Source organism: Salmo salar, chromosome ssa28 (assembly GCF_905237065.1).
Source record: "Salmo salar chromosome ssa28, Ssal_v3.1, whole genome shotgun sequence".
Classification (NCBI taxonomy): domain Eukaryota; kingdom Metazoa; phylum Chordata; class Actinopteri; order Salmoniformes; family Salmonidae; genus Salmo; species Salmo salar.
The window spans coordinates 24,029,144-24,043,447 of record NC_059469.1 but is presented as its reverse complement, the minus strand read 5'-3'; the positions used below and the strand labels follow the sequence as shown (position 1 = coordinate 24,043,447).

The 14,304-nt window shown below is 42.9% G+C and overlaps 1 protein-coding gene across 29 annotated transcripts in view; it reads left to right on the top strand.

The window, feature by feature from the left end:
• LOC106589744 (neurexin-1a) overlaps positions 1–14,304 on the top strand; it is a 517,818-nt gene that overhangs the window by 197,967 nt on the left and 305,547 nt on the right. For all 29 annotated transcript variants that reach the window (XM_045709964.1, XM_045709965.1, XM_014180038.2 and 26 more), the window contains 2 exons: positions 9,530–9,660; positions 9,835–10,087. In XM_045709964.1, the coding sequence (XP_045565920.1) occupies positions 9,530–9,660; positions 9,835–10,087 (384 nt within the window). The remainder of the gene's footprint in view (positions 1–9,529; positions 9,661–9,834; positions 10,088–14,304) is intronic.

Below are 14,304 nucleotides of genomic sequence, written 5' to 3'. Positions count from 1 at the left end.
CGGCGAACAATTGGCCCAGGTTTGGCTGGTGTAGGTCGTCATTGTAAATTAGAATTTGTTCTGAACTGGCTTGCCTGGTTAAATAAAAAAACATGCTGAACACTCTTTTAACATGAAGCCTGATCCCAGATCTTTTATCCCCGGTCTTTCCATCACCTATGGCCATTGTCACAAGATGGCATACACAGATCTAGGGCCAAGTTATCAATCCCTGCCTGTTGTCAAAGTGCAGAGTTGTTCCCCCTCCCACCCCCAACCGCAGAGCCCTTTCTTTGGCAATGACCCTACCTTTCAATAATTAATCAAATGAAAGTAATGTTTGAAGAATTTAATAATAAATTAATCCACAGGGCATCAGCCAACAAAGCACAGTTGGTCCCAGGAGTGAGTGAGTCACGACGCTGCATATGGCACCGTGCTGGGATTTTCATCTGGCTGTTCCCATGTTTTATTAATACGCACACACTCACACACCGCAGAAACGTGTCTCTCACAAACAGTGCAACAAAAGCAGCCCAGCCAGCCCATAAAGGCTTCCGCCTTGATCAGTCGCCATGGTGCTACTTCAGTTAGAGTTTTGTGTTACAGAGAGATGGCGACAATGGTGGATTAATGATGACTTCACTGCACAGACTTTCTTTTGATCCTGACAATTATGACACTGTTATGATGTAGCAGAAAAGCTGTAGCTCCATCATCCATTGCCAGTGCATGCTTCACTCAGTAGCCATAGAGGGATGATGATAACGGTGAATTATGGATGATGTTATTACTGCACTTTTGCTGCTTTTCGACTGTAAAGGGGGTGTGGTATATGGCCAATATACCACGGCTAAGGGCTGTTCTTATGCACGGCACAACGCGGAGTGCCTGGATTCAGCCTTTAGCCGTGGTATATTGGAGCAGGTCCACTGGATCCATGGCCCAGTGAGACGTTGGTGCCGGCCATGTAGATGGAAATAGAAAAGCCTGAGCCTTTGGGTAAAACACTGGGGTAAATCCTGTATGGAAATACACCATGAGAGATCCATCTGAAAGCCTCAGGATCACTTTGTCTGTGTCCCAAAAGGCCACTGTATTCCCTATATAGTGCACTACTTTTAAACCAGGGCCCATAGGTCCATTTGGAATGCAGCCTCTTTTTTGGTGGCACTTTTCTTGAAAGGTGCGTCCTGACAGTTCCATAACAAATGAAAGTAAAAATAAATAAATAATCTGAAATAATACTACCTGTAAATACATTCACCAGTAAACACAGACTCCCAGGAGAGAGTGAGTCATCATTAACCTGTAACAAATTATTTTTGTTATCGTCATGTTTTTCACAATATTAAGACACTGTTATATGACACACAGTTCAAGGAAAGTGCAACCTTATTCCTTACATGCGCTTCCTCATAGATCACACGCACGCACGCAGGCACACACACACACACACACACACACGGAAAGTGTTACCTCATTCCTTCCATCCTCTTCCTCAGGGAGGAAGGGAGAGAGGAAGGGGATTTGGAAGCAGTGTGAGTCCGTAAATGGATTCTGACAGTCTAATACTTGAGAGACGAAAAAGCCATTTTTGTTCTGTACTGTAAATGCTCTTGAAAACTATTTACGGGATTGTGTCAACAGTGGACTAATGAACAACATTCTAAAATATAGTTTAAGGGAACTATCCCTTTAAAAACCCCTAGAGTCAATTGACATACGTCACACGGTGATGTCATTTTGAATATGTCCCTGTGTGTTTATGCTAGAGACTTGACGTTTAGCTGCAGCTCAATCCCCTATTTCTGCCGATATAAAGGTTGTGCCTACTCCATAACATGAGGCTTGCAAAAGCGCCCTTTTTCTACACATGAGAGGATCCGGGCAAGAAAGTCGTCACGAAATTGTTTGTAAAACCCGAGCCGTGTGAGCTACAAACTCCTAAGATGACACTCTCACTAACACAACATTGTCAGTTGTTTGGCTCTACGACATCTCCAAGCTTTACGGGAGTCGTCTGAACTCGCTGACGTCCTCATTTCAAAGAGATCTTCTCACAAAACTGACTGTCCAGACCGATCCTGTCACAAGTGTCGTTGAAGAGATGAGACCAAGGCGCAGCGGGTACCGGAATACTCAGACTTTAATAAATTATATAAAGTGAGTAACGGAAAAAAACAAGAAACAACAAGAACGACAGCTAACAGATTTGCAGGCTAACATAATGCAGTGCAAATACAACTACCCACAAAAACCCAAACCAAACACACACCTATATATAGGACTCTCAATCAGAGGCAACTAGCAACACCTGCCTCCAATTGAGAGTCCAACACCCAAACCTAAACATAGAAAAACTAAACTAGACAGAACATAGAAAACATAGAAAACACAAACCCTCTGCCACGTCCGGACCAAAACTAATACAATTACTCCCTCTGCTGGTCAGGACGTGACAGATCCGTTAGAGCTACAAGGTGTTGGTTGTTCTGCTCTACGACACACTAAATTCAGGGAGTCATATGACGGTAACCCAGGCTGGAGAAAATTCTAAAAGAGAATAGGGGGGTAAAATGTTCCATGAATAACATGACCAATCATGCATCTGAATTATGATTTACAGTTTTCTTACACTGTATTTCTATTCCAGAATCTGACATTGCTCGTTCTAATATTTCTATATTTCTAATTAATTTTTTGTATAAATTTTTTGGGATTTGCATGTATAGTTTTGTATTGTTAGGTATTACTTCACTGTTGTAGCTAGGAACATAAACATTTCACTACACCCGCGATAACATCTGCAAAATATGTGTAGGCGACCAATACAATTCTGTTTGCCATTCAAGCAAGAATATTAGAAATGTTTTAATCTCTTGTGAACAGACAATCGTATCATAACTAGTATCGTAGCATCTGTCAACAGACTGTGGGATGCCATGACTTAACAGACTGTGGGATGCCACCTGCGTGCTTAGTCCCCTCCTGTACTCCCTGTTCACCCATGACTAATGGCAGCGCATGACTCCAACACCATCAATAAGTTTGCAGACAACATGACGGTGGTAGGCCTGATCACTGAATACAATGAGACAGCCTTCAATGAGGATGCAAAGAGCTGGCAGTGCGGTGCCAGGACAACAACTTCTCCCACAACGTCAGCAAGACAAAGGAGCTGATCGTGGACTACAGGAAATGGAAGGCCTAGCATGCCCCCATCCAAATCGACGGGGCTGTTGTGGAACAGGTCGAGTGCTTCAAGTTCCTTGGTGTCCACATCACTAAGCATCTACCATGGTCCACACACATCAACACAATCGTGAAGAGGGCATGACAATGCCTCTTCCCCTCAGGAGGCTGAAAGGATTTGTCATGGGCCTTGAGATCCTCAAAAAGTTCTACAGATGCACCGTTAAGAGCATCTTGACTGGCTGCATCACCGCTTGGTATTGCAAAATCCTAGAGGAAAACCTGGTTCAGTCTGCTTTCCAGCAGACACTGGGAGACAAATTCACCTTTCAGCAGGACAATAACCTTGAGGCAAATCCAATGCCGCACATTACTGAGTACAACGCTCCATATTTTCAAGCATAGTGGTGGCTGCATCATGTTATGGGTATGCTTGTAATTGTTAAGGACTGAGGAGTTTTTCAAGATAAAAAAGAAACGGATTGGAGCCACAGGCAAAATCCTAGAGGAAAACCTGGTTCAGTCTGCTTTCCATCAGACACTGGGAGATGATTTTACCTTTCAGCAGGACAATAACCTAAAACACAAGGCTAAATATGCACTGGAGTTGCTTACTAAGATGACATTGAAGGATCCTCAGTGGCCTAGTTACAGTTTTGACTTAAATTGGCTTGAAAATCTATGGCAAGACTTGAAAATGTCTGTCTAGCAATGATCAACAATCAACTTGACAGAGATTTAAGATTTATTTTAAGAATAATGTTCAAATTTTGTCCAATCCAGGTGTGCAAAGCTCTTAGAGACTTACCCAGAAAGACTCACAACTGTAATCCCTGCCAAAACATATTCTAACATGTATTGACTCAGGGGGTTGAATACTTAAAGTATGTAATCAAGATATATTCGTGTTTTATTTTTACAAACTTTATGATTTTTCTTCCACTTTGACATTAGAGTATTTTGTGTAGGTCGTTGTAAAAAAATGACAATTAAATCAATTTAATCCCACTTTGTAACACAACAACATGTGGAAAAAGTCAAGGGGTGTATAGACCGTATGGACAGTATATGACGAGGAAAGGTGAGTACAGCAGTATTTATATAGGATGAGCCTTGACTACAATACATATGGAGTGACTGTATATCTAACTGTAGATCTATCTGTCTGTATAATTTATTATACGCCACTTTTAAAGAGGTCCATCTGATGGGGGCACAACACTGAATTGCGTATTGTCTACAGTGTACTGCGAGTTTGTCTGACTAAATGGATGTAAGTGGAAGATTAGAGGGGAGATGTCAGCATCTTTCAGACGTCTTCTCTGAGTGGTGCTCCCTTTCCTGTTGTCACTTGTCACATTTCTGTAAGTAAGTGTGTAAACAAAGTCAAGCTATGTTTAAGTCACAAGGCAACATGGCACTATACAGTCCCCTTAGGTGGCTAGTAATATCTACACGCCAATGACATGAATAGGATAACACTGTTAGATTTACCTATAGCTACTGCTTGGGAATTATTTATAGTGAAAAGGGATGGAGGGAGGCAAACGTCTTAGTAAAAGGCAGAGAAATGAAGGGAGGAGAAGGCGGAGCAGGAAGAGGAGGATAGATAAAGAACATAATGGCTGTATAAAGAGAAAAAGAATGAGGGAGGAGAAGATGATGACAGATAAGACAAAAGAAGAACCTAGAGGGCGGAGGAAGAAATATTGTCTCAGAGAGATATGTAGCAAATAGAATTTCTAAAAACTACGAACATAATGATAATGACAACATGCTGCTGTGTAGAGAATCCCATTACTGGCTCCATATTGCCTAAGTGCCATTACTGGCACCCTATTCCATTCATAGTGAACTATTGGCCTATGGTGCCATTTGGAACACGTTAATTGACTTCCCTCAAGCCACACTGTCAAATCAAATCAAATTGTATTGGTCACATACACATGGTTAGCAGATGTTAATGCGAGTGTAGCGAAATGCTTGTGCTTCTAGTTCTGACCATGCAGTAATATCTAACAAGTAATCTAACAATATCACAACAACAAAGGAATGAATAAGAATAGGTACATATAAATATATGGATGAGCGATGGGGCGAACGGCATAGGCAAGATGCAGTAGATGGTATAGAGTACAGTACATACATATGAGATGAGTAATGTAGGGTATGTAAACATTATATAAAGTGGCATTGTTTAAAGTGACTAGTGATACATTTATTACATCCAATTTTTTATTATTAAAGTGGCTAGAGATTTGAGTCAGTATGTTGGCAGCAGCCACTCAATGTTAGTGATGGCTGTGTAACAGTCTGATAGCCTTGAGATAGAAGCTGTTTTTCAGTCTCTCGGTCCCAGCTTTGATGCACCTGTACTGACCTCGCCTTCTGGATGATAGCGGGGTGAACAGGCAGTGGCTCGGGTGGTTGTTGTCCTTGATGATCTTTTTGGTTTTCCTGTGACATCGGGTGGTGTAGGTTTGCTGGAGGGCAGGTAGTTTGCTCCCAGTGATGCGTTGTGCAGACCTCACTACCCTCTGGAGAGCCTTACGGTTGTGGGCGGAGCAGTTGCCGTACCAGGCGGTGATACAGCCCGACAGGATGCTCTCGATTGTGCATCTGTAAAAGTTTGTGAGTGTTTTGGTGACAAGCCAAACTTCTTCAGACTCCTGAGGTTGAAGAGGCGCTGTTGCGCCTTCTTCACCACGCTGTCTGTGTAGGAGGACCATTTCAGTTTGTCAGTGATGTGTACCCTGAGGCACTTGAAGCTTTCCACCTTCTCCACTACTGTCCCGTCGATGTGGATAGGGTGGTGCTCCCTCGGCTGTTTGCTGAAGTCCACAATCATCTCCTTTGTTTTGTTGACATTGAGTGTGAGGTTATTTTCCTGACATCACACACTGTAGGCCGTCTCGTGGTTGTTGGTAATCAAGCCTACCACTGTAGTGTTGTCTGCAAACTTGATGATTGAGTTGGAGGCGTGCATGACCACGCAGTCATGGGTGAACAGGGAGTACAGGAGAGGGCTGAGAATGCACCCTTGTGGGGCCCCAGTGTTGAGGATCAGCGGGGTGGAGATTTTGTTTCCTACCCTCACCACCTGGGGGCGTCCCGTCAGAAAGTCCAGGACCCAGTTGCACTGGGCGGGGTCGAGACCCAGGGTCTCGAGCTTAATGACGAGTTTGGAGGGTACTATGGTGTTAAATGCTGAGCTGTAGTTGATGAACAGCATTCTTACATAGGTATTCCTCTTGTCCAGATGGGTAAGGGCAAGTTGGGGTGGGGCAGCAGGTAGCCTAGTGGTTAAGAGTGTTGGGCCTGTAACCAAAAGCTCACTGGTTTGAATCCCCAAACTGACTAGGTGAAAAATCTGTCTGCGTCCTTGAGCAAGGCACTTAACCCCAATCCTCCTGTAAGTGGCTTTGGATAAGAGTGTCTGCTAAATCACATAAAACATAAATGTACAGTCCACCGCACATGCTCGTTAGTTTTACTATCCTTGTGGGGACCAAACAATTTATTCCCATTCAAAATCCTTTTTTCCCGAACCCTAAACCTAACCCTAAACCCCTAATCCTAATCCTAAACCTAACCCTAAACCCCCTGGTGAAATGTCACGTCTTGTCCGAAATGTCCTTGTTTTACTATCCTTGTGAGGACTTATGGTCCCCTCAAGGATAGTAAAACCAAACACACACACACACACACACACACACACACACACACACACACACACACACACACACACACACACACACACACACACACACACACACACACACACACACACACACACACACACAGGGTTATCCATATGAGTGCCAGAGTATGAACTTCCCTTTTCCCAGTTAATGAGTGTGATGTAGTGGTTAGTGGTCTCGTTAGCCCTAACATGAAGGGAGGAGGTCTGGCTGCATGATGGGTGGCCCTGCCAAGTGCCTGAGGCTTGGAAGCTCGGTCGCAGGTAGCAGCACACCAGCTGTGGCTAGAGGGAGGGAGAGGGGGTGGTGTGTGTGTGTGTGTGTGTGTGTGTGTGTGTGTGTGTGTGTGTGTGTGTGTGTGTGTGTGTGTGTGTGTGTGTGTGTGGTCAAAGGGGAGGTTCTAGGGACAGATGCCCAGGTCGGGACCATGTGGAAGGAGCTGGAAGGTGTTAGACGGAATAGGTTAATCACTGTGCAGACCAGCATCCTTTTATTTGTGCGTGTGTGTGGTCGGTCAGAGGGGATGTTCTGGAAACAGATGCCTGGGGTTGGGAGCCTGTGGAAGGAGCTGGAAGGTGTTAGGGTGTGGAGGTTAATCACTGTGCAGACCAGCCTCCTTAGCTGTCACCTTGGTAAATGGACACTAGGTAATGGAGAGGGTAGCTAGCTGGGGCTTAGGGTGTAGCATATAGAACACACCAGAGATGCTAGCTAGATAATAGAGTGACTGTTTTGGATGGTTATTTTTAAGCAATAGTTGCTAGGGTCTTGGGGGCAGGGGCTGGCTCACATTGGATGCAGACCTACAGTAGAACCAGCCTGTGTAGCAAAGAACATAGCAACTCAGGTAAAATGGATGCTAGGTAATAGTGGGGCTGAGGCTGGCTTAACTTGGCAATAGAAATTGGACCAGTCTGTAGCAAAATGGATGCTAAGTAATACCTAGGTAATTTAGCTGGTGCTGTGACTGGAGCTTGCTCACCTTGGCTAAAGTCGAGAGACATACTGTAGCGTATTACAAATCAGGGATACAATGGAAGCTAAGCTTACTAGCTAATATAGGAATGGCCATATTTCTCCCAGCCAGTGGGGCTGGCTAACATTGGTGTTAGAACAGCACAGTGACTCAGTGGGGAAATGGATGATAGCTCCAAAGCTCCATGAGAGACTGTTTTGGATTGTCACTGCTTATTTCCTTTTGTTCATTCAGGAAATATAAGACCCTATACTGGTGTGTTGTTTCCCCAAAACTCCGGCCAGCCCCAGTGAAAATCCATGTGTAGTTTGGGACATGTTTCAGTAGCAAAACAATCGGGCTATTAGGAACAAATCAACACTATGCTGTTACGCACGTACACACGTACACATACACGCACGCACACACACGCACACACACGTACGTAACGGTCCAGCGGTTTTCCCTAAGGCATTGAGGCCATATAACTTAGCTGGTTGATATCTACCACAGTGTGCATTTGTCAATCAAAAAGTGAATTACTACTATGAGAAGACAAATATCCTTACCTCTCCATCACATTTCTCTCTACTTTCTCTTTCTCTTTCCCCCAACCCTCACTCCCCCCTTCTCCCTCCCTCCCTTACAGTCCAGTCATGTCCGCCGTTGTTTACCGCGCTCCACATCCAGAATTAAAGCTGAATGAGAGTGATAAATCAAGGAGAGGGAAATTCACTAACTCTCTCCACCAGGTTTATGTGTTGGAGAGAGAGAGACAGATGGGAACACAGGAGAGAGAAAGAGAGGGAGAGAGAAACACAGAGAAGGAAAGGGGATAACTAAAAAGGGAGATGGAGAGAGAGCGAGGGAGGGAGGGTGAGGGCGAGAGAGAGCGAGAGAGAGGGCGAGAGAGAGAGAGAGAAAAGAGCGAGAGAATCAAGCTTCAGTTCGTTAATCACTCTGAAAAGATGGCCAAGATGGGGTTTGTTGTTTGTTGTTTGGTTCGGCTCTGAAAATGATAGAGGGTGTGAGGGGGCGCCCATTTTTCTCTCTTTTCTTTACCCCCTCTGTTATTCTTTTATGACCGCTGCTGTATAGATAAAGGAGATTTACAATGGGGGGAAGTACAAGGAGAATAGAATGGAGAGTTACTTCTATGGGATCACAGATTACTAATTGGCCTCGGCTTGCAGTCATCTATATGACTTACGTGCTGTATGAACCACAGACCTGGGTTCAAATACTATAAAAAAAATACTTTATCTGTGCTTAACTGAGTTTGCTTGGCTTAATGGAATTAATAGGAGAGTAGAAAAAGTGCAAACCTGGCTAGAGCGAAAGTATTTTAAATATTTTGAGTAGTATTTGAAGCCAGGTATGTTTAACGTTCATTCCAGAAGAAGAATATCCCAACCCTGTAATTAAACTTCTTGCTCCATATGTATTGAACCATTTATTCATTCATCTGGTTTTTATTGGTGTTTTTGCAGCTGCCGTTCCGTTGACATGTGAATAACATACAGTATATTAACAGTTGTTTATTGATTGATGCGTGTGTTACATTCAGGATCCATCTTGTCCATAATAACGAATCATCTGAATTGAAATGGAATTGAATCCATCCCCCAACGAAGTGTTACACTTCAACACTTCATCCTCCCAAAATTCTTACACCAACCCTCACCCCGTCTCCACCCAGGTACCATCTCCATCAACACCCAGCGGCAGGCCTACACGGCCCCAGGAGAGAGTGAGATCCTGGATCTGGATGATAACCTGTACCTGGGAGGACTACCAGAGAATAAACTAGGCCTGGTCTTCCCCACAGAAGTACGTTACGATAAGATTGGATTTCAGTATTGTAAAGGGGCGTATATACCCGTTTCGGTTGAGTTTCTGAAAGAAGATCAAACAATACATTTCTGTTACATTATCACACAATAGTTTGTGCACTTTAATTTCTGTTAGTCATTTTATTAACCAATGTTTAATCCACTTCTTTAGGTTTGGACGGCTCTCCTGAACTATGGCTACGTGGGCTGCATCCGGGACCTGTTCATCGATGGCCAGAGTAAAGATGTCCGCCGCATGGCCGAGGTTCAGAAGGCTGCCGGAGTCAAACCATCCTGCTCTAAAGAGCCGCCCAAGCAGTGCCTGTCAAACCCATGTCAGAATAACGGTGTCTGCCGGGAGGGATGGAACCGTTACGTCTGTGACTGCTCAGGGACGGGATACCTGGGACGCTCCTGTGAGAGGGGTAAGACATCAGGTTTTAAATAGTTTTGCTCTGTATTTCATCTGTTTCTGGTTTTGATGAATGGCTATTTGTAAAGAGTTTTGTGACTCCTGTGATAGACACATCCCGTGTTTAAATTGATTGGTTGATTGGTTAGTTGCTGGAGGTTGGGATTGAGATCAAGATCAATATTGTTTACATAGTTCTGACAATGCTTGTGTAAAAATAAAGTATTGTTTGTTGAAATGTCTCTGTATTGTAGTGCTGACTAGTTTGTTGAAAGGTCTCTGTATTGTAGTGCTGACTAGTTTGTTGAAAGGGCTCTGTATTGTAGTGCTGACTAGTTTGTTGAAAGGGCTCTGTATTGTAGTGCTGACTAGTTTGTTGAAAGGGCTCTGTATTGTAGTGCTGACTAGTTTGTTGAAAGGTCTCTGTATTGTAGTGCTGACTAGTTTGTTGAAAGGGCTCTGTATTGTAGTGCTGACTAGTTTGTTGAAAGGTCTCTGTATTGTAGTGCTGACTAGTTTGTTGAAAGGGCTCTGTATTGTAGTGCTGACTAGTTTGTTGAAAGGTCTCTGTATTGTAGTGCTGACTAGTTTGTTGAAAGGTCTCTGTATTGTAGTGCTGACTAGTTTGTTGAAAGGTCTCTGTATTGTAGTGCTGACTAGTTTGTTGAAAGGGCTCTGTATTGTAGTGCTGACTAGTTTGTTGAAAGGTCTCTGTATTGTAGTGCTGACTAGTTTGTTGAAAGGGCTCTGTATTGTAGTGCTGACTAGTTTGTTGAAAGGTCTCTGTATTGAAGTGCTGACTAGTTTGTTGAAAGGTCTCTGTATTGTAGTGCTGACTAGTTTGTTGAAAGGTCTCTGTATTGAAGTGCTGACTAGTTTGTTGAAAGGGCTCTGTATTGAAGTGCTGACTAGTTTGTTGAAAGGTCTCTGTATTGTAGTGCTGACTAGTTTGTTGAAAGGGCTCTGTATTGTAGTGCTGACTAGTTTGTTGAAAGGTCTCTGTATTGAAGTGCTGACTAGTTTGTTGAAAGGTCTCTGTATTGTAGTGCTGACTAGTTTGTTGAAAGGTCTCTGTATTGAAGTGCTGACTAGTTTGTTGAAAGGTCTCTGTATTGTAGTGCTGACTAGTTTGTTGAAAGGTCTCTGTATTGTAGTGCTGACTAGTTTGTTGAAAGGTCTCTGTATTGAAGTGCTGACTAGTTTGTTGAAAGGTCTCTGTATTGTAGTGCTGACTAGTTTGTTGAAAGGTCTCTGTATTGTAGTGCTGACTAGTTTGTTGAAAGGTCTCTGTATTGTAGTGCTGACTAGTTTGTTGAAAGGTCTCTGTATTGTAGTGCTGACTAGTTTGTTGAAAGGTCTCTGTATTGTAGTGCTGACTAGTTTGTTGAAAGGTCTCTGTATTGTAGTGCTGACTAGTTTGTTGAAAGGTCTCTGTATTGAAGTGCTGACTAGTTTGTTGAAAGGTCTCTGTATTGTAGTGCTGACTAGTTTGTTGAAAGGTCTCTGTATTGTAGTGCTGACTAGTTTGTTGAGAGGGCTCTGTATTGTAGTGCTGACTAGTTTGTTGAAAGGTCTCTGTATTGTAGTGCTGACTAGTTTGTTGAAAGGTCTCTGTATTGTAGTGCTGACTAGTTTGTTGAAAGGTCTCTGTATTGTAGTGCTGACTAGTTTGTTGAAAGGTCTCTGTATTGTAGTGCTGACTAGTTTGTTGAAAGGTCTCTGTATTGTAGTGCTGACTAGTTTGTTGAAAGGTCTCTGTATTGTAGTGCTGACTAGTTTGCTGGCCGTGTTTATTTCTATATTCTGCTGGACTCCAAGTTGTTTGGTGTGTGTGTGAACACTTCTCTCAGGATGTCAATTTACATTCAGGTTATGAACGTAGATCCCTTCTCCCACTATCCTTACTTTACCCCGCTGTGCACTGTGCTGTGGAGGGAAAAAGAAGCAGGTGTGGGATTTAGTGGTGGTGGAGAAAGGAGAATTGAGGGGAGGAGGGCATCAGAATGAAATGTGAATATAATTGACATCAAAGGCTGCATTAAAAGAGAAGGGCTTTAAGCCGTTCATTACACACGCTGCAGATTTGGGATGCTTTGTCAAAGGAGAGAGAGGAGACACCACCTCCCTGCTTCTGTGTGTGTGTCCCTGTGTGTGTATAGTGGACACTCTTTGCTGCATGGTACTGAAGGAGGAGTCTGTCAGTTACCAACTCCAAGAAAGAAAACAACAGAATATGAATACTAAATATATATGTTGGGGATGAGGATGAAGAGTGAGAGATAGAAAAGCTGACTGATGCCCTTCACATGAAAAGGTTTTCACTAACAGTCAGGAATAGTTTCTTCAAAAATATGACATTTATTTTCAATAAATAAATGAATACAAAACATGGCAGCGTTAAAATAGTAAAAACAAGGATTAAAAGACTAAGACCAAGTATAAAATAAACATCTTCACTGGTCTGGTCTGGTCCTTGCTAATCTCTATCTGCCTCTGGCACTCGCCCACCAACATTAAACACATGTAGCTCACTAGGTCAATTAGTTTGGAGGAGCCTACAATTAGCAATTAGCCAACCTGTGCTGGCATTCAAATGTTGCTCACACACATTCAATGAAAGGCAATTAACTGGTTAAAATTAAATGGTGGTAGAAAACAGGGCCATAAACACAAATAAACACATAAAATACACATTTAGCACAACCAGGGGGAAATGATCAGGCTTAAGAGAGGATATGTTCACATCATGAAAGAAAGAAAGAAAGAAAGAAAGAAAGAAAGAAAGAAAGAAAGAAAGAAAGAAAGAAAGAAAGAAAGAAAGAAAGAAAGAAAGAAAGAAAGAAAGAAAGAAAAAGAGGTGGAGGAAAGAGAAAGAACGAGAGCCAGAGAGCGAGAGACATAGTACGAGAGACAGAGAGAGAGAATGAGGGAATGAGGGGCATAGCTACAGTGATGGCAAAGGAGGTTGGTGGCACCTTATTTGGGGAGGACGGGCTCATAGTAATGGCTGGAACAGAATCAGTGGAATGGTATGAGACTCACCAAACACTTGGTATCCATGTGGTTAATACTATTCCATTTATTCCATTCCAGACATTATTATGAGCTGTCCTCCCCTCAGCAGCCTCCTGTGAGTGAAAGTATAGGCCTCCTAAACTGCACTGCAAAATGGCTGTCTTCTCCTGCTAACCATTTGGCTCATTAAACCACTCACTCATGACCGGACTCATCGGAATATCATCTCTCTCCCTCCTCTTGCTCCCTCCTATCTGAGGTATAGAGAGGAGGGGAACTATTAGTAGGTGGAGGGAGAGAGAGATAATTAGAGTTTGAGAGTCTCCAAGGATGCCCCTTTGCTGTGAATAAGACATACAGTGCCAGTCAAATGTTTGGACACACCTACTCATTCAAGGGTTTTTCTTTATTTCTTACTATTTTCTACATTGTTGAATAATAGTGAAGACATCAAAACTATGAAATAACACATATGGAATCATGTACTGTAGTAACCAAAAAAGTGTTAAACAAATCAAAATATAATTTATATTTGAGATTCTTCAAAGTAGCCACCCTTTGCCTTGATGACAGCTTCGCACACTCTTGGCATTCTCTCAAAAAGCTTCATGAGGTAAGGTAGTCACCTGGAATGCATTTCAATTAACAGGTGTGCCTTGTTAAAAGTTAATTTGTGGAATGTATTTCCTTCTTAATACTTTTGAGCCAATCAATTGTGTTGTGAGGTAGGGGTGGTATACAGAAAGAACAGCTCAATTAAGCAAAGAGAAATGACAGTCCATCATTACTTTAAGACATGAAGATCAGTCAATCTGGAACATTTCTAAAACTTTGAGAGTTTTTCAAGTGCAGTTGCAATAACCATCAAGTGCTATGATGAAACTGGCTCTCATGAGGACCGCCACAGGAAAGGAAGACCCAGAGTTACCTCTGCTGAAGAAGACAAGTTCATTAGAGTTACCAGCCTCAGAAATTGCAGCCCAAATAAATGCTTCACACAGTCCAATAACAGACACGTCTCAACATCAACTGTTCAGAGTAGACTGCGTGAATCAGGCCTTCATTGTCGAATTGCTGAAAAGACACCAATAATAAGAAGAGACTTGCTTGGGCCAAGAAACACGAGTCCAAATTTGAGATTTTTGGTTCCAACTGCCGTGTCTTTGTGAGACGCAGTGTAGGTGAACGGATGATCTCCGCATGTGTGGTTCCCAC